We start from the raw sequence: 15,254 nt of genomic DNA on the forward strand, positions 1-15,254 counted from the left end.
TGGATCTTCTAATCTGATAACTCAGTGCCCCTCACATACAATCACTAAACTCTCTTGATTCAATATCCTCAGTATATTTTAAGTGTCAAGAGAACCCTCTCTTCTGAGTCCTGGTCCTCTCATTTGAGGCTCTATTGTCACTGCAAGAGTTCGGGGGTCTAGCCCATCTGCTGCCTCCAATCTGCACCCCTCATTTCAGTCTGCATGACCATTCTCAAATACAGACTGACCTTCCAAGCAATCTTCGTTCCTGTGCTGGACTGGGGTACACCCCTCCTCCTATTTGGATTATCCCAGCCTCCCATGTGAAATATCTATGTTTCAGTTTCAAATCCTATTGCTGTTTTTCTCATACTAATCTCCATAAATCAATCACTTATTCCTCATACCCTATATACACTAATGCTACAATAATTTGCATTGAGTTTGCACAATTTTTATAACATTTCCTTCTCTGACCTAAGGGTCAAACACCCCATGTTAGTTGCTATAATGGTTCTGTTTTTATAAATACTCATGCATACATACCTATATTCTTCCATTTCTATCTCTCTCTAACCCCCTTCCCCAATTTGTGAGCAAGTTGACAGCCAGCTCTGCAGGGTCACCCAGGACCTCCTGTTATGGCTGTTATTCACAGTGGCCTTGTGGGTTACCTTAGCAACATGTACATTGCTTTCTTGGCTTTTATTGTACAGTCAGTCCTGTAAATTTTCCATTTTGGGTCTTATAACTTTGTAGCAATTTAGATACTGTTGTGTTTATATTTTGCTATGGAGAATGAAAGGATTGTGTTAACTAAACCTAGCATTCAAAAGCAAAAATATTATATATAATAATGATTCCCACATTATACAATATATATGTATATATGTGTATTAAATAAATATGTATATATGTGTGTGTATATATATATATATATATATATATATATATGTATACACACACACACACACACACACACACACTATTTTAGATTTTCACCCTATATTCAATACCTAGTAGAGTTCTCTTTCAGCAAATGTCAAAAAATACTTAAAAGGAGAACGCATGTATGATTTATCTAGTTGTCAAGAGCATCGGCTTTAGAAGGCAGTGGATCTGAATTTAAATCCTAGATCTAACACGGATGGTGTAATCCTGAACAAGGTTCTGTATTTCTCTAAGGTTCACATTCCCCCGTCCCCCATGTCAGGAGGCTTGAGGCACACGGGCTGGCAGCTGGCATGCAGACCTCCAGGCCTTCCTCACACTCCTACGAGGCTCACTTAATTGCCAGCATGGACCAGTGTCCCCTGACGGTGCCTCAGGAGAGACCCCGCTCACCTCCCAACACTGCTTTTCTTTTTATAGGGATTGAAGGAGCATGCCTGATACATCAGGAGAAAATCCAGCCCGATCCTAGGTCTGGACTATTCCAGACAGAACCTTGCAGTTGTGTTCTTGTGCTGGTAACACCTGCAGCTCTTCCTGGAGGAAAGGGGAAGCCAGTGGCCCCATCTGCACTGGGTGCCCAGAGCAAGCCAAAGGCCAACGCAGCCACAACAATTCTGCTTGTCTCCTCTTACTCCTCGATAAAATGGTAATATTCATGCTCTACTTCCCTCTGTTGTTAGCAGTGAATCAGAAAATGCCTAGAAAAAAAATAGTATCTGACACGTATTAACTGTTTAATAAATGATGTTTATACAGTATCATGTTTTAGTAAATTAATATTCTGTAAGGCTGATGCTATGAATAAGTGTGACGATGATGTACTAGTGAAGTCAATTTGACCAAATAGAATCCCACAAAGCACCCACAGCCAACCCATTCTGTGGTGATTTTAGGCAATCTCTGAGAGTATTTCTCTATTAAGTTTACGACTTCTTCTCTTTTACCCCAAATTGTAAAACTGCCATTTTATATTGAATCCTATCAAATTGTTTAAGTGTATGTGTTTATGTTTGTGTTAAAGACATGATGGCTCCCAGTGTTGCCCCTTAGACTGGGGATCAATGAAAAAAACAGGCTGACTGAAGACATGGACATTGTGCTTGCTCACTCCAAGAGATGGCCAGTGAGGTCCTAGAGGAAAGAATGTACCCAGGGTTCCAGATCCGTAAGAGAGGAGGGGCAGATCGGAGTTATCATTAAGCACATGTTAGAGAGCTCAAAGGAGCCTGTACCTCAGCAGCTACTTCCATAAGGACCATGAGCATTGCTTCAGTTTTAGAAAAAACAGCCTCAATAGTCTTGTGAAACTAATGATGAATTTACATCCTAGATTGAATGTGTATGAAGTGTGTAACACTGAAAAAAATTACTCAACATTTCTAAGCCTCCATTAAATGAGATTTTTAATTATTAAATTTGAATGTCTATAAAAACTGTACCTGGCAGAGAGTAAGTGCTTAACAACTGTTAGCTATCATTGTACTGCGATAAATAAATATTCTGCAAGGTGGAGACTCTGAATGTAATTATAAATATGAAGCATTTTGAAGTTTGTTTTGTAAATTGTGGCATGAGCTTTGCTAGCATCTGTGATCCAAAACAAATAAGACAGGCTGGGTTCTGTGCACCAGAACCAAAATCTGGGTGGGATATTATTTTAGGGATAGTTTTCTGAAGTGTGACAATTATGAAGAGAGGAACTAACGCATAAGAGCATCGGCCAAGCTGATTGCTGAAGCCAAGAAAACCAGCAGGAAGCTGGGCAGATGGTGAGAAGCAAGCTGCCCAGGGCTCATCACTATGATGCAGCAGCTGGAGGGAACATGAGCACTGACTGAGCTCTGGACTCGGGCGGACTCGGCTGTATACCAGCTCTGTCCCTGCGTATCTGTGTAGCATGAGCAAATCTTCCTCTCTGAGCGTTCATTTCCTCATTTGCAAAGTTGGGAGAATGGAATTGTTAAATAATGATACTTATCTGGACATTTTTTCAAATAATAAAACAACTGCTTAATATAGTGCAGATATAAGCACTCAAGAAAAAATTGTTATTTTTAGAAAGATAAAAATTAATACTATTAATATTAATACTATTATGATTCTTCTTGCTTTTTTAAAATATATATATATATTTTTGTTGATTTCAGAGAGGAAGGGAGAGGGAGAGGTAGAAACATCAATGATGAGGGATCAGCTGCTTCTTGCACACCCCTATGTGCCCCGACCAGGAATTGAACTGTGACATCCTGGTTCCTAGGTCGATGCTCAACCACTGAGCCATGCCAGCTGGGCCTAGTTATTACTCTTGATATCAATACTATGATTACCATCAGGTAGGCCCTGGCAAGGACAGAATGCTTGCTGGCAGAGGTGAACATCAGGAATGTCACTGAGTAGCAGGGAGACCTACACAATCTGTACAAATGGATTCTCCATCTGACACAGTTGAGACAACTTCATGTAAATAAAGTGAGCCAGAACCAGCTTAACTTACATCACAACATGATGAAATATAAGTGAAGAAAGCTTTAGTGTCTTAAAAAAAAAATAAAGGTTTAGTGGAGAAATGATGATGGAGTAGAACTGAACAGTCCTGGATTCCTTTTCGGGTTCTTCATGTAATAGAGTGAGATGCTGGGCAAATTACTCAATCTCTCCAAACCTCAGCCTGCTCCTCTGATGACAGTAGATCACGCTAAGGAACTCATTGTTCTATAATACAGGAGCATCACACAGGATGGGGAGCCTTGAGGTGGGCTATCAATAACTCTTAGGTGCCTTCCCCACAAAAAGACATAATAAAAATGCTTCATTAAGAGGAGACTAAGTGAAATCTGTGGTTTCTATCTTTGTTATGTGAAAGTATTTCAAACACAAATTATATTTTGGCGGAGGTCTTTACCCTTTCTATGAATTTATGCTGAGGGAGAAGCATAAGTGAATTGCATGGTGCGTTATTTTTAAGCTGGAGGGAGAAAAAAGCATTCTTTGGTCTCTTAAAGATCAAAGCTTATACTAAATAGAACACTGCCTCTTTTATGAAATTCAGGGAGCCCTAATGAAACATCCAAAAATATTCCAGAGTGGGGAGTTCTAATATCTGAAAGTTTGTCAATAATAGTAGATTTAGATAAATGGATTCACGTATGTCTACAAACATGTATGTATACTTATCTCTATAACAATTTTTCTATCTGTAAAATGTTTCCAGTTCTTTAAAAAAAATTTTCAGTCCTCATCCAAGGACTGAAATATGTTTATTGATTTTAAAGAGAAGAAGTGGGGGGGAAAAGAAAGAGAAAGAGCAAGAAACATCCATCCATTGTCTCCCATAAACACCCCAACCAGGGATCAAACCCCAAACCTAGGTATAGACCTTTATAGGAATCAAACCTGAAACCTTTCGGTGCATAAAATGATGCTCCAACCAACTGAGCCACCTGGCCAGGGCAAATGCTTTCATTTCTGATTTGAAATATTAAAGATGTATTGGCATGTATGGGCATACAAAAATTCCTTTTTTGCAATTCTCAGATGGTTAGTTACAATGAACATCTTTTCATATGTCTATGGGCCATCTGTAAGCCCTCTTTGGCAAAGTGTCTATTCAGGTCCTTTGCCCATTTTTTAATTGGATTATTTGTTTTTTGGTATGTAGCTTTGTAAGCATTTTATAAACTTTGGATATCAACTCCTTATTGGATGGATCACTGGTGAATACCTTCTCCCATACAGTGGGTTATCTTTTCATTTTGTTGATGATTTCCTTTGTTGTACAAAAACTTTCTAGTTTGATGTAGTTACATTTGTTTATTTATTTTTTAATTCCCTATCCCAGGGCAATATAGCACCTCACACCTGTCAGATGGCTATGATCAATAAATCAACAAACAGTGGAGAAAAGGGAACCCTCATACACTGTTGGTGGGAATGCAGATTGGTGCAGCTACTGTGGAAAGCAGTGTGAAGTTACTTCAAAAATTAAAAATGGAACTTCCGTAAGACCCAACAACTCAACTTCTGGGAACATATTTGAAGAAACCCAAAACATTAACTCAAAGGAATATATGTACCCCTAAGAAAATCGTACCTTTTGTGACAGCATGGATGGACCTGCAGAGTATTATGCTAAGTGAAATAAGCCAGTCAGAGAAAGACAAATACCATATGATTTCACTCATATGTGGAATCTCATGAACAAAATGAACTATCTATCAAGCAAAACAAAGATAGACCCATAGACAGAGAGAAGGCTGAGAGCTGAGGGGATAGGGGTCGGGGGTGGAGGAACTGAGAAGAAAAAGAAGAGAAAAAAACGCATGGCCATAGACAGCACTGGGGATTCCCAGGGGTGGGAGGTGGGGGGAGGTGGAGGAGGATAAAGGGGGATAAATGGTGTTGAAAGAAGATTTGGCTTGGGGTAATGCACAGGCAATAGTGTACAGATGACATGCTTTGAAACTGTGCATCTGAAACGTGAATAATTTTGTTAACCAGTATCACCTCAATAAATTCAATAAAAAGGGGAAACATTCCTTTCTCTCTTTACATGTCTATAACGTCAATTTCTGCATGGAGTCTGGCCTTTTAAACCTCTCCTCTGACAGCTATGTCAGCGAGCTAGATGAACACTTACTGTATGCACATCCGAACACCTCGATCCGCATCCCAATCCTGCCCTTGGGGTTCCACTCCAAAGGGAGGAAGCGCAAAAACCTGGCCTTGATCGAAGGCTGGAGTCTATAGTACACGACGCTGTCTGCATTTGCGTTTCCTGAAAATCCCTAGAAGAAAAAAAAGGAAAGAAGCAAATAGTTGTACTCAAAGCATATTCATCTCACCTTGTCACCTTGTGTGTCGGTGAGCAGTGTCTAATTTGCTTGTTTATTGTAACAATGGCTAACTTCTTTAAGAATATCATGTTCCCAGTTACGTCCAAATGTCTCCCCAACCACAGAAGTTACTATTGCCTAAAATTTTCTTTATATTCAGAGTAGTTTAAATCCCACATTTCTCATTAAGTCACCTTTTAACCATGATAACCTCGATGAGTGTTGTTTCTCTAAAATGCACATTAAACTTAAAACATTGTAAAGAGCACAAAAACTTAAGAAAATCTATCAGTACTCAAAATCCACTATCAGCAAAGAAGTAGCTCAGTTAATTGATGAATGGGTAAGGTTATGCCACGTCTCTGTTGTTTCACTGTCTCAACTTACTCATTAACATCAACAAATGTATCACCCAACATTCAAGTCAGATCTATATTCTAATAGCGGGTTGTTAAACTTCACCATGCTGCTGGATAAGCACATTAGAAATCGTTAAGGGAAATTGCAAGCAATAATAATTTGGAAAGACCTGTAATTAGACTTACGGACTCTAGAATTTGAAAGCTAAAAGGACCTTGAGAATGATGCTAAACTAGCACAGTCAAATTATAGGTGGGGAAATTAAAGGTCAGAAAGATAGGGGAAATAAACAAAATACTATTATACAGCAAGATCAGGAGTGATGTTCCCCCTACAATATCGCAATGCACCTACTTGACACACAGCTCACCTGTGAAACCCACACACCACAGCCCCTAATATGTAAGCAGGTTTTAGTTTCCCCTATGTGGCATACTGCATGGCTCCATAGAGGAAGACGTTAGGATGAAACAGAAGTTGTTATAAAAAAAATTATATTTTAATTTATCTTCCTCTTCCTCCTCCTCCTTTTATTTAACAATCAGCATATGTAGAAGCAAAGTTGGGGATGATGTACCACCTTTTTCAGGCTCATGATACATCATCGCCTTATTACCACAACGGGATCAACAAATAAGTCAATCTCATGTACATCACACAGGCAAAGGCAAATAAATGCATTAGGAATACCAGCACCCAGGGAGTTTCCTCATTTGCCCACTTTTCTTTCTACTTCAGAAATACCCCTTTATCAGCATCTACCAAAATATTTTCTAATACATAAAAATAATAGTCTGGGTGTTTCACAGTCAGATTAATTTGATTTGATTCCCCTTTTAAGTCAATAATCTGCCTCCTGCCCCCATCCTCACCCACCCCATCAATACCCCATGTGACCAATTCCCAGGTTTACAAACACAGTTCTGTGATGGCACCATCAAAAATTAGGGCATCTTTCTTCATCTCATCTGTGACCAACAAAGCATTATGTCATCAGAACCATCTCAATGGCCTCTTCCTCACTTCTTTATTCTCCTGTTCCCTGTCACCATATCTCCATCCCCATCCCAAATCTCTTCCCCTCCAAGCAGTCAGTAAGATACTTAAAGGTAAATTAAATAACATCACTCCCCCTGCTCCTGTTACCACTTAAAACAAAATCCAAACTCCCTATCAAACATACAGAGTCTTTGGCAACAACCTCCAGTATGTGTCAGCCACGCTAGATGTCTTTGAACAAGCCAGGCTCAGGCAGGCTGTTCACTTCTCTCTCAAGTTTCTTCCCTTGAGATCTTTGCATGACCAGCTGCTCTTGTCATTTCAGGCCTTGGTCCAAATATTACTGCCTTTCTGATTCTAGCTTCTGATGTGGTGTAGCTGACACCCCTGCACCTTATCTTCCTGTTTTATTTTATTTTTTTATATTACTCATTATTTGGGGATCTTCTTTTGTTTGTTATTTATTTGTCTATCTTACATAGTAGAAGACAAAAGCCCTTTTATGGCCTTCCATCCACAGTACCTGGGGCATGGCTTGGCTCTAAGTAGTTCCCAATAAAAACTGTGTGCCCAGCTGGCATGCCTCAGTAGTTGAGCATTGACCTATGAACCAAGAGGTCACTGTTTGACCCTAGTCAGGGCACATGCCCGGGTTGTGGGCTCGATCCCCAGAAGGAGGTGTTCAAAAGGCAGCCAATCAATGACTCTCATCACTGATGTTTCTATCTCTCACTCCCTCTCCCTTCCTCTTTGAAATCAATTAAATATTTTAAAAAATAAAAATATATTTGTTGCATGTATATGCTTCAGAAAGGCGGGCTTGAAAACAGAACAAAGTTCAATAGGATTCTCAATTACAGGCTCTCTCAGGGCATGTCAAAGGCGAATGTGCAAATGTACACTGTATCTCCCATAACAAGGGTAGTTATCCAAGGCATTTCAAACATATTAGGTCCACATTTCTAGTTACTATTTCCCAGAACATAAATAGGAGAATACTGTTTAATTCCACAGGCATTTGGATTCTGATAACCAGACCCATGTAGAACGCTCCATTTTATCCTGCTCCTCAAAATTTCATGCTCTGGGCATTGGTCTGTTTGTGTGTGTGCGTGTGTGTGTGTGTGTGTGTGGTGTGAGTGGTGTGTGTGGTGTGTGTGTATGTGTGTGTTTACAGGCTCTCCAAATCAGGATAATGTGCATCCAGGATTGAGAGTCTGGTCCAAATATTACCACCTTTTTGAACCCCGCTTCTAAAGTAGTGTATCTGACACCCCTGTATCTATATCAGCAGACATTCAACCCTAATCAGACCCTCTTATCCTCTGAATCTATTTTCCTGGGTGCCACTCACAGGCTAATACAATCCCTAATTATGATTTCTTTCAGTGAACAGCTGGATGATAAATTGGCTCCATAAGAGCTCACTTTTTTTCAAAATTAATGTAACTTCATAGATTTAGATAGATGCCGCTACGATGATCACAGCATCTTATGGGGAAAGAAGAAAAGATGCATAGTGACAGCGGCAATAGGCTAGTAGAGCAGGGAGGTCTTTCACATTTCCCTGATTGCTTTCGACTTATTTGAGTTTTGAGAACATAAGGAAGAAATATAAGATGCTTAGTTTGTATATGTAATAAAAATATCTTGGCGCATTCAAAATTGTAAACAGTTTTTCATCCAAAGATTGAAGGAAATTATGAGGTGGGGGATATGGTTTTTACTCAGTGTGTTTCAGTCATATGTAAATGTTTAATGAGCATCTATTCATTTTACAATAATTGGTAAAATAAAGTAAGATGTAGACATAAAAAAGTGTGAACAGTGGCAGAGCAGATAGAAATATCATTTAGCTGTGCTCTGGGTACCTTAAATAAGTTTTCTAAGACCAATGCCATTGGGAAAATAAGCACCATTAATATTAATTAAATAGAGGGGCAAGCAAAAGTAGGTTTTCAGTTGCAATACAAATAAATAATACAATAGTTAATAAATAATGCAAGAATAAACTCTGTTTCACATACAACTCAACCTAATTTTGCCCACCCCTCTATATTTAACTGACCGATAATATTTGCATTGCTCTGCTCCATATATTGAAGTTTTTCCAGTACACAAGACAAAGATTCTGCAATGAACTCAATATTTAATGGTATTTTTTCAGCATGAGGTTGAGGATTCATCGCCTTATAAATGAAAATCTCATGCACACTATCAGCTTTCACATATATGTCCTTTGCCTAGGAGACATTCTATAATTTTCTATGAAGATTTTTCATGCTGTCACAATTCATAAAGGAAATAGTGGGTTTAACTATCTCTCAAAAATTGTATTATATGTTCGTGTCTTCCCTTGTATGTCAGAATTAGTTGAGGTGCTGTCTAGAAATGCAGGTTTCTAATAGGTAGTGAAGTTGAACACCTTTTCAGATCTGATGGGTCTTTGCATGTCTTCTTAGGATAGGTGTCTCTTCAGTTCCTCTGCTCATTTTTCAATTGGATTGTTTCACTGTTTGGTGTTGAGTTCTATGAATTGTTTATATATTTTGGATATTGACCCCTCCCCCGAGCTGTTGTATGCACATAACATCTCCCATTTGGTTGGCTGCCTTTTGTTTTCTTGTCAGTTTCTTTTGCTGTGCAGAAGCTTTTTAGTTTGTTATAGTCCATTCATTTATGTTTGCCTTTGCTTCCCTTGTCTTTGGGGTCAAAATCATATAAAATGTTCTTTACAACCAAGGCTCGTAAGTTTAGTACCAATGTTTTCTTCTATGAACTTTACTGTTTCAGATCTTATATTTAGGTCTTTGATCCCTTTTGAATGAATTGTTTTACAAAGGGACAATCTGTAATCTAATTTCATTCTTTTGCATGTGGCTTTCCAATTCTCCCAGCACCATTTATTGAAGAGGTTTTCTTTTTTCCAATGTGTGTTTGTGGTTCCTTTGCCAGAAATTATTTGCACATAAACCTATGGTTTATCAAAACTATTGAGACACTACCTCACACCTGTTAGAGTGAATATTATGAACAAGATAGGTAATACGTGTTAAAGAGGTGTGGAGAAAAAGGAAGACTCACTCACTGCTGGTGGGAATGTAAACTGGTACAACTGCTATGGAAGTCAGTATGCTGTTTCCTCAAAAAATTAAGAATAGAGTTACCATATGACCCAGCAATGCCTCTGCTGAGAATCTACCCCCAAAACACTCAAAAACATTTATTTGAAATGATATAAGCACCTTTATGTTCACTGCAACAGCATTCACAGTGGCCAAGACATGGAAACAACCAAAGTGTCCTTAGATGGAAAACTGGGAAATGAAGATTTGGAATGCTACACAGCCATAAGAAAAGATGAAATACTGCCGTCTGGGACAACATGGATGAACCTTGAGAATATTATGCTATGTGAAATAAGTCAGTCAGAAAAGGCTAAAGACCATATGGTTTCACTCTTAGGTGGGATATAAAACTGAAACTTGGAGACACGGAGAGCAATGTGGTGGTTACCAGAGGGAAAGGTACAAGGGACCAAATATACGGAAGATAGTTTGCTATTAGGTGATGGGCACACAGTGCAATAAACAGATCATGTATCATAGCAATGTTCACTTGAATAATATGACCCTATTAACCAATGTCATCCCAATAAATTTAATAAAAATAAATAACCGAAAATAAATTTTAGAGTTCTTACTTACAAAAAGAAAGAAATGCAGTTTTCTAGATCCTGCACCTTTTGCCCTAAACTTGTGGGTGGGCTGGGCTCTGCATTTGTAACCCAGTACTTTTGAAAATTCTTCTGTCTTGTGGATAAACTGTGTTCTTTGTCCCTCCCTGCATTATCGTTAAGACTTGTCAGAGAGGGAAAATATTTTAGGAGGCGAGTTCACTAGGGCTAACTTGCAAAGAGAGAAATAGGCAGCAACTGTTCTGTGTCATCGATCTGAATATCTTCAAAGTCAAGTTTGTGTCTCAGCATCAGCCATCACAGACATATATTACGTAGCTTTAATATCTGCCTCAACCCTGTGGAGTAGTAATTTTCTACCCACTTTAAAACTGAGGGTAATGAGAATTATAGAGGTTATGTGCCTAAAACCACACAGCTAGAACACGGCAGAGTAAGTAATTCCAGGCTTTTTTTCTTTTTTTAACTCCAAAGCCCATAATTTAGCTAAGCCATCAAAAGGGCTCATTCTAACCGAATATGAAAGCGAGAACTCACCCTAGAGGAAACGTGATATTTTATTTGAGGCTTTTTTAGTTTTTCTCATATTTTATATTTAAAGCCTTTTGACATATTTGACAGTAATGCAACTTAAATTATTGCTGAACTGGGACACAGCTCTACCAGTTGACTTTTATAGACAAAAGGGTTGTTCTATTAAACTTTACATTTTTCTCAAAACTATTGGAGTAGAATGAAAATAAAAGGCAAATGTCCAATAATGAATAGGACTCTTGCATATAAATAAAAAATCTCCTAAAAGATATAGAATGTAAAGGAATATGTCATTACATTATCAACTATATGAAATATCTGTAAGTAAAATTAAAGAAATATGCCTTATTTGATAAAAATAAAAAAGCCTTAATTGCATTTTTCTTTTCTTTGAGACTTGATGCTTTTCAAATTCAATGAGTTGTTCATAGATTTTTTTTGGAAATGTATTCTTACCAAGATTATTTATGGTTATTAATGAATTAAATTTTTACACAGGATTTTAAGTATCTTCATAATGATTCTAAAGTTTATGAAGAGGTGTAATAGCATTAATTTCTTTTTCAAATATTAACTGAGCAATTCATCTAAGAGAGCCAAGGTGCGTAGAGAAATGCCATATGGCAGTTCATGAGGGGATCCAAAATACTGCTGTAATAAATCAGAAACATGGGACCAGTTACATGTGGTTGTACAGCAGACTCTGCAATTACATAAAAATATGCCTGGCTCCCACCAAAATAAAGAGCAACACTGGTAGAAATTCTACATAACAAACAGGAAAACATGAAAATTTCCTGACCTCTCTTACAAGAATGACTTACATATCTAATTTACATATGACCTACTTCCAAGTACAGCTCATTTTGACCTGTCAGCTGACATCTAGACACTAAATATATCATAACAACATGCTAATGGAAATCAGATCTTTGTGATATTGGTTATAAATATTTACAAAGTATGCTTCCCAAGAGATTGCCAGGTCTAAAAAAGTGCAAAAGGAAAGCAAAGAATGCTGGTAGTGGGGAATTTGCTAATATGAACCCAGATAAGAATACTTTTAAACATTATATTGAACAAGACAGTGTAATTATATCTACAAAAGTTGATTCCATCTTGTGAGGGTGAATGTAATTCATTTACTGTAATAGAGAAACAGTAATGAGAGTATAGAAATCAAATTAGAGAAAGTTGTCTTGTTGTGTGTATAATAAATCTCAATTTTCAAAATGAGTATAGAATTTTATTAATATGAAATAAATTTCTACCATCCCTTAGAGACTATTCAATAACTTTAAAATATTTATTTGAAGGATACTAAATTATTAACAATATTTTGGTGAGGTCCCATGTCTCGGCCCTAACATTATAATCTGAAGTTGAAAAACATACTGTTACCATAGAACAGTCGGATTTCTTAGGACCGAAAGAACAAATGTCAGGAGAGAGAAAGCACATGTAAGATACAACCTTCACTGTAGTCCACAACTATTATTCAGACACAACAATAAATTGATATGTGAAAGATACATGGACAGGCCATTAAGCTTAAATTTATAAGAAGATAATATCTGTATAATTTTGTGGATGATTAAAATTTTATTGAGATATAAAATAACTTTTAACTATAAAAGTACCATGTTATAGTAGTGACAGATTACCAAATACTGAACAATCCTCCAGCTAGAAAAGCTGTAAAGATGAAAAATGGGGAATGAAGCACTAAAAGACCATAAACTATTAAATGTCCAAGATCTGTGAGACAAAAATCCAAAGAGGTAAACCTATCTGTGAGTCCCTTTCCCCTTCATAAGTGACTAAAGGAACCCTGATAAGGAAAGGCTGAGATGCTGAGAACCTGAGCAGGTCTCTGATAACTCAAGTGTTAGGAACAAAATTTTAGTTCTACATCCTTTAAGGATGGGATACCCAGATTTCATGTCAGAACTTCGAGGGTCTACAACTTAGAATAAATGATAGTCAGAAAGGGACATCTCCTCACAGATTAAAACTCAGCTTCTGATCTTCTCAATCCATGAAATTATATTAAGATACAGAAGTCTAGTGTTCCCTGCTGCCTGCAGAAGCAAATATAATTACACTCTGTAAAAAAACAAACAAACAAAAAAACTGTCTGGATCCCAAATTATCTGTATAGTTTTTCATATATAATATCCTATACCCAATAGATTAAAATAAAACAGCGGCAGCTGTTCTTAGAGTGAACTTTATAGAATATACACACAAACTGTAGTAAATAGGAAAGCCATCTACATTTAAAGACTTTGGAAATCATCACTCTACTGTACATAATAAAAAAGCTGGACAAACTGAAAATCAATGACCTGTCTCAGGCCCATCAGAAAACTGAGGTTACATGGTGCTATGGCCTGGATTGTGTGCCCTCAAAATCACATATTGAAGCCTTAACCACCAATGTGATGTATCTGGAGATGGAGCCTTTGAAAGGTGATAGGTTTAGATTAAGTCATGAGGGTGGGGCTCTCCTAATGAGTTTATTGTCCTTATAAGAGGAGGAAGAGACCAGAGCTCTCTCTCACTTGTCAGGTGAGAACACAGCAGGCCTGGAAAGGGTTTTCATCAGGAACCAAATCAGCCAGCAGCTTGATCTTGGACTTCTCAACCTCCAGAACTATCCTATATAATGAAGAAGTAATATGCAAATTAACCTTCACATCCTCACAAGATGGCTGCCTACGACCAAGTTCGCAGGGGGGTTAGTGAGGGATGACCAAATGACTGAACAAGCAGGCTGTATGGGGCAACCAGGTTGGCGGGGGGGGGGGGGGGGGGGGGGGGGGGTTGTGTGGGGTGACCAAGCTGACAAGGGGGGATACAAGAAGTTGGGGGCGACAAGGCCAGCAGGGGGAGGCAGTTGGGGGTGACCAGGCTGGTGGTGGGAGGGAACAGTTGAGGGCAACCAGGCTGGCAGGGGGCAGGCAGTAAGGGTTGACCAGGCCAGCATGTGGGGGGGAGAGGGGGAGAGAAACCAGGCAGGCAGACAGGCGAGTGATTAGGAGCCAGCAGACCAGGATTGTGAGATAGATGTCCCAGATTGGAGAGGTTGTAGGCTGGGTTGAGGGGACCCCACTCCCCACCCCATGCATGAATTTCGTGCACCAGGCCTCTAGTGAGAAATAAATGCCTATTGTTTAAGTCACCCAGTCAATGGTATTTTCTTATAACAGCCTGAGCTTACTAATACACATGACAAACCACCAACAATCCTGAAATGTGGAGAGATAAGACTATCCAAAGAATCAGAGCCGAGATAAGTCCACCTATAGCAGAAGTCACTGGTTCCATAAACCGATAGTAATGCTTATATGATAATTTTGATGACTTGATGGAGGCCAAGTGAATCAGCATGACAGTGAGATAAATTCCTAAAGACCACAGTACCTCTAGGAACATTTCCATGTCATCTATGAAGATCAGGAAAAATCTACTCCTGGCTCTGGCAGGGAGGGGGAAATGCAATCCTTGTGAAATATGCTCAAAGTGTTCTCCAAAACAAAGGCCTGCTGTCCAGGGAAAAAGATTTAGCCAGAGCCTTATTTCTGTTGGCAAAGGGCACTCCTCCCACTTGTTTCCTTAGTCTTCCTGTCATACATAAGGGGAAAAGTAGATCAGCAGGAGTCAGGTCTTCAAGGATATAAGCTGGAAACTCAGTAGCCAGAAAAAAAAAATAAGAAGCCAGGGTGAGGGGGAGCTAAACCACCAAAGAAACATTAGTGAAGGTCACAGTTCCGACAAAATCTCACTAAAGATATTGACATTTGTTTGGGATATAATAGAATGCTCTCATTCCTTCACATCATACCACCACACCAAGACTCCTATAGAACAAGTGAAATAATTGCAAAACCCAG

At 38.6% G+C, this 15,254-nt stretch overlaps 1 protein-coding gene across 1 annotated transcript in view; it reads right to left on the reverse strand.

Annotated features, from left to right (window-relative positions):
• Positions 1 to 15,254, reverse strand: part of CNTNAP4 (contactin associated protein family member 4) — a 237,277-nt gene that overhangs the window by 108,464 nt on the left and 113,559 nt on the right. The window contains exon 4 of the mRNA XM_036440763.2: positions 5,573 to 5,720. Within this exon, the coding sequence (XP_036296656.1) occupies positions 5,573 to 5,720 (148 nt within the window). The remainder of the gene's footprint in view (positions 1 to 5,572; positions 5,721 to 15,254) is intronic.

The sequence above is a fragment of the Pipistrellus kuhlii genome, unplaced genomic scaffold (genome assembly GCF_014108245.1).
Source record: "Pipistrellus kuhlii isolate mPipKuh1 unplaced genomic scaffold, mPipKuh1.p scaffold_m20_p_17, whole genome shotgun sequence".
NCBI classification, from domain to species: domain Eukaryota; kingdom Metazoa; phylum Chordata; class Mammalia; order Chiroptera; family Vespertilionidae; genus Pipistrellus; species Pipistrellus kuhlii.